General features: G+C 37.1%; 2 protein-coding genes across 2 annotated transcripts; one reads left to right on the forward strand and one right to left on the reverse strand.

Annotated features, from left to right (window-relative positions):
- Nucleotides 1–224: 224 nt before the first annotated feature.
- Nucleotides 225–2,251, forward strand: C922_00437 (hypothetical protein; the record flags this gene model as incomplete). The annotated part of the gene is made up of 1 exon (XM_008816053.1): nucleotides 225–2,251. A coding segment is annotated over one exon (2,027 nt), but the record flags the coding sequence as incomplete, so codon positions are not given.
- Nucleotides 2,252–4,781: 2,530 nt separating this feature from the next.
- Nucleotides 4,782–6,212, reverse strand: C922_00438 (hypothetical protein; the record flags this gene model as incomplete). The annotated part of the gene is made up of 1 exon (XM_008816054.1): nucleotides 4,782–6,212. One exon carries the CDS (start codon nucleotides 6,210–6,212, stop codon nucleotides 4,782–4,784), a length of 1,431 nt encoding a protein of 476 aa, XP_008814276.1.

Raw genomic sequence — 6,212 nt, forward strand, 5'->3', positions numbered from 1 at the left:
AGAAGATGAAGAACATAAACAAGATGAAGAAAATAAAGAAGATGAAGAACATAAAGAAGACGAAGAAAATAAAGAAGATGAAGAAAATAAAGAAGATGAAGAAAATAAAGAAGATGAAGAACATAAAGAAGATGAAGAAATATCCTGCGAATATGCACATAGACAATCACAGAAAGGGAGAACCTACAAATTGGGGAGGAACAATCGGTTTGAAACACCCAGAGGCGAAAGTCACCTCTTTGCGAGCTGCACGCCCTCCTTTAAACCTAACACTTCTAGCAGTGATAAACACAAAAGGAATGACAGACAAAACATACCTGAAACGGAGGCCATCGATGAAAAGACCCCCAAAAGGGACAGCAAAGTGGAACACAAGGGTAAACAAAAAAAGGTATTAAAACAAGAAGGAAATAAAATACCACTAAGTGATAGCAAAGAAAAAAGCGAAAATGAAGAAAAAACGGGAAATAAAAACTGTGCTAACTCAAATAAGCTAGACATTAATAGGGCAGAAAAACAAATCAACCTTTTGAAAGGTGGTGCAACTAATGGACATGTTCCAAATGAGGAAAAACGTCAACTTAGAGATCCCCCTAAAAGAACAACAAATGTGAGCACCCCCAAATTGGTCATCCACAAAATCGATAGGGAAAATACCAAGGAATACATTTCCATAAAAATTGAAAATAAACGGAGCGCAGTCAAAAAATGCACACTGGAAAAAACCAGCAAGGTGGGAAAACCAAATAGAGAAAAAAAAAGAGTGCATAGTGACAAGAGAGGACTTCCGCAAAGCTTGCCACCGGAAGGTGCTCAAAAGTGCGCGGTTAAACAAAGTACTGACGATCGGCGGGGTCGTTCAAATAGGAGTAGCAACACGGAGGAGGAATCAGACTGCGCTCAAAATTGTACACCGACCCCACCAACAAATTGCGCACCAAACAAGCCCAATTCCGCACCCACGTGGACCACTTGGCGCGTCCGTCTATTCCCCCTCTTTCACATTCAGAAGAATCGAATATACGCAGATAAGAACAGTAGAGCGTACACCACCTTGACGAACCACATAAACTGCATTATTTGCAAAATATTTAAGATGCAGAAGAGACTTCTCATCTTTCATACAATCGTCTACTCCGTGAATGTCCTAATTTTCTATGCCATACTACAGAGGGACTTACTGCTCAATCAGGAGACTAGCAGAAACACAAAAGGCACACTGTGTATTCTCTATATCATCATTGCAGAATTGTACATACTATTGTTAAACAACGCTTTTTATTTTTTTTTTAAAAATCAGATCAAAAACGCCATTTTTTCCCTAGACAGGGTTAATTTAATATATATCATGAGCCAACTATTTCCACAGTACTCGTCCTTTTTTAGGAAGCAATTTTCCCTGCATGAAAAAAACGGCAACTCATTTTTCAACCGGTTGGAAGGTCACCAAAGGGGCGGACACAAAGGGAAAACTTTAACAGATGCGGAGCACTTTATGAATGCATGTAACAACTTGTCCATTAAAAAAAAATCCTCTGTACGCTTTGCGGACCATGAAATACTTGACAAACTCAAAAATGGCCATTACAATGCGACAAACCCAGAAAATCATCACGCGCGATATGCACACAACAGCGGAGAAAGTAGCACGAGAAAAAATGCACCTACTATGAGTGGGGGAAACTTAGTTCTTTTACAAAGCATGAGAGGAGGTCTCACTCATTCGCTTTTTAACGCATATGACGCGACCCCGTTTGGAACAGATTCGAAACAAACACAACTGTGTAACAGTTTAACAGGACATGGAAATTACCCGTGTTCATTTGAACAAGCTGGACAAAATGACGAAATAAAATACGCCGCCACAGGGGAAGCACACACGAATAAATCTACAGAGAATGAAAAAATAACGAAACTGACAGTTTTCATACTAAATGAACAAAAACAAAACATTCCGAATCGATTTTTCTTTTTAAAATTAAGAAAATACTTCAACTTCTTAATAATTTTGTTTGCTTCTTCGCTAATACACATCACCATCTTTCTCGAAATAAAAGATCCATTCCATTTCCACGTAAAAGCCAATTTGTTTTTTTTTATTTTCGTATCTTTTATCATTCTCCTCCAAGTGCTCATTTCCGTAATGGTAGAAATTGAGGAGATTTTTATTCAGAAAATGAAAACGTTTTTAAACAAAAGGGTTACATTTTTGGATTATCAGTTGGCCATGTATCTGGGTCTGCAATATTAGTTTATGCGAGTGACGTGGCGGTTCATCCTGTTGGAAGTGCAGCTATGGAGCCACATCATCAGACATGGGAACGCAGGGTCGCGGCATCGCAGCATGGCGATATCACAGGAGCATTCCACGTAACTTCATAGCGGGGAATAAAGTGACGAAGATGCAGAATGAGTGTGTAAGTATAAGGGCCAGGGGAGCGTTTCCGAAACTGTCAAGCGGAAGCTAACCGTCTTGGGGGAAGCATCCATTTGAGCAAGATGATCACAAAAAGGAGGGCATAAATATGTGTACGTACGTACGTATGTATGTATGTGTGTACAAGTGCGCACTCTCCTTGCCCCTCTGGCACAATTGCTCACATTTTCTCCCATATTACATTTAAACATTTTCGGGTGGACCCCCACCAACGAACCGCCCTCGCTGTTTTGAAGAATCCGTCAAACACATGTTTCGGAAAGAATGAGGCGCACGGAGCGAAAAATGCAGATGTACGTATATACGCGCAAATGACGCGAAGATGTTGTTTTTAAGTTTCCTTCCTTTTTTTTTTTTGTTTTCCTCTATTTAGGCATCTTCTCATTGTAATTGTACATCCCCTTGTTTATTCGTACTTCCCCCATTTTTGGCACACACTTATGAAGTGATACCTATCCGTTGTTTTTATTGCAAATGGCGGATAAATTTTTTCCCTGTGGAAATACGCAATAGCGATATTTTAGCTCTGCGACGAAGTAATTTTTTTTTTTTTTTTTTTTACTTTAAAAAGAGTTATTTGCTTATCTAAAAGAAACACATGTGTACGATATGATTCCTGTTCCTCCTTTTTTGACTGTTGAGAAAGGAAAATTATACGTGTTCACCTCTTAAGTGTAAATGGGCAAATCTTTTTTTTTTTTTTTATTCCATTTTTGCCATTCTTTGTATAACCTGGTTTGCTGCATTGCTCGAAAAGGCGCCCTCTTATGGCAGAACAACGAAGAATGCAACGATTAGCTAAAATATCACCCATGTATGAATTAACCTACACGCGAAAAAGAGAATGCTGATTACCTGTGCTGCGTCCTCCTTATCCTCTCTATGATAAGCAAAAAAAAGAAAAAACAAGGAACGCCTTATTATTTTTCCACCCCCCTTACGCAACAACTGGTACTGAATCATGTATATGCCATTTTTTAACAGACTAACAAAAAACGCCTTATTTTTTAAGACACCTCTTGGGGCAAAAAATAACAAATTATGCAACTTTTTCAAATGCACAATTAGCACAAACTCGATAACGGAGAAAGTAGAACCAAGACAGAACACACAACTGAAATTACAGCAAATTGGCCGCTTAGATAACGTCATACGTAGAGTGCAAACGGAAGAAGCAGTAAATAAAAGTGCCTCCCTAGCCATATACAGCTTGCCTAACAATTCCTCATTCATGCTAACTAGGAATGTATGCAAAGAAGATAATTTCAGAAAGGTACTTTATTTTAAGTGGAAAGCCAGGAAGTCATATAAAAAAAGGGTTATGAATTTACCTTCCACTAAGTCACGAAGAAGATACGCACAAAAGAATAGATGAGACGGGGGGAAGACAGATACAGCACTGTATAAACGATTCTAACGCGGAAGGAGGGGAAAAACCGATTTCGGTAAGCTACCCCGATGTGCAGCCGGCGATACGCACAAGTTGGATATACTTACGGCCCATTTTCCCCCCTGCCGAGAGGCATACTACTCCACGTAACTGCATAAAAACAAAGAAATTTCATTTTAATAATTGCCAGTGTGTTAATAAGTCATTACTATTAAAAAAAGAAAAAAAAAAAAAAAAATTTATTTACCCACTCGAATGCATATACATATGTGCACCACTTACACTTGTTTGTAGTACGTTCTTTTTAAAAGATCTTTCACATTGTGTAAATAATGCGGAACATATACACATTCGCGTTTGTGCTTCATTAATAAGCTGGAACGAACCATAATCCATGCATGTATGTAGACGCGCATGGTGATGCAAATACGCATAAATAATAACAGTAAACTATAAAAGCAATAAAGTTAATTTTTAAAATATTTCTGGTAAAGCAAGAATATGCCATGACACGACCTTTCTGATAGACACATATCCAAAAAAAAGGTGTTTCTCAGAAAAGCTAGACTCAGATTGGTTGACCGAATGGCCGCTTTTCCGATAAGTGATTAGACTTAATATTATATATTGCACGTTATACACATATATAATATTCCCACACATGCTAGTGCGTGTTTAATGAATGGCGCGCCTTCCTCATCGATCCCTCCTTTTTTATCTGCAAAAAATTTGCAAAAATGCACCACAGGCTGAATTTAATTCGTACATACGTCTTTTGCGTTATGTTGCCAACTGTTGTGAGAATGCGATACGCACTATATCCGTCCTGATGTGATACCACTTCTCTGGATAAGCCGCGCCTTTTGATGTCTTCAACCTGTTTGCTTCTTCGCCAAATGGAAGCCTATCCACTTATCACAACTGCTTACCAGTTATCACCACTTCGCACCCCCGCTAAAAAGACAGGGAACTCATCTTGGAGCGCATTGGGATGTAGTATAGAAAATCGAAAATGCTGAACCCCTTTATAATCCTCTTCACGATCAAATCATACTCTTTCTTTGAGGATTCGTAAATATTGGCGTGTCGCCCGTTCTTAAATATGTAAATATTTCTGAGGGGCAATAATCGGTTTTCCTTCACCTCTTGGGAGAGGATGTTGAGCAGCGAAATGTTATCATTGAAGGAGTGCAAAATGTATATGTTCGCAGGGTTGATGTTATTCTCATTAACCAGTTTGTTGAAGTCGAATTCGTACAGGTGTCCCTTCAGTTGGTTGTTCAGTAGCCACATAAAAAAGGAAATAAAATAACTCAACACGGTCTTCTTGTCATACATATTATTCATATCAACATTGGCTTTCATTTTTTCTTCATTTATTTTTTTCTGGATATCATGCAAATTAAAATGAAGGTTAATTGTTCTGTGGAGATTCAATATGGGGGAGTCAAATATATACTTGTCTATATAAATTACGTCCTCTGCTCCATTTTTTTTCTCACTGTTGTAGGGAATAATATTGTTGATAAATTTCTGCTTAGACTTGCTAACAATTTTGTTCTTATAATGTTTGGACAGAAGCAAAACAAGAAGGTTCGTCGACGATTGTGTGTACACATTTACATCATTTAATGCCATTCTATCTTTGAAGTAAATTAGAATGTTGTATATGTCGTCTACTCCCTTTTCATTGAAGTTTTTCATATCTGGTATAAATATATTCGTATCATGATGCACATTTAATTTTTTTAAAATATTTAAAAAGAATAAACATGCTTGTCTATTGCTATTATATCCATGTAGCAGTAAAAACAACTTGTTGCTTTTTTTGTTGGACTTAATTAACCAACCTTTTATTTTTCCCGCACTGGGTATTTCCACCTCTTCGTACTTCAAATTGTACATGGCGGGAGAGGCGTTTTCAGCCAAATTGTAATTGTTCAACACATAGGGATCGTTAATTTGCGACACTAAGCTGTCGCAATTAATGTTTATCAAATATAGAAGGAAAAAAATGAAATACTTTTTTAAAAAGACATTTTTGATGTATAAAAATAGCTTATTAATAACATCGTGGAAAGTTTTGTTCAGTATATCCTTACTCGTATTTAAACATTTCAATATTTCACTTTTCATTATCTGGGTATTCGAGTCATACAAGGCATCTTGTATGTATTTATAACATTTGTTCTTCTTGCCATTCTTCTCAATGTACGAAAAAAAATAGTTGTTTAATTTGTTTCCTTTTCTGTATAGTACTGAAAGTTTGCTTTTTAGCACCCTGTTAATGTCAAATATGGCTGAATCATTTGTGTATATTTTAACACCGAAGTTTTCCTCAAAAAAAAATATCACTAAACAAAAAAGTATGACGAATAATTTCAT

The sequence above is a fragment of the Plasmodium inui genome (assembly GCF_000524495.1).
Source record: "Plasmodium inui San Antonio 1 unplaced genomic scaffold supercont1.2, whole genome shotgun sequence".
NCBI classification, from domain to species: domain Eukaryota; phylum Apicomplexa; class Aconoidasida; order Haemosporida; family Plasmodiidae; genus Plasmodium; species Plasmodium inui.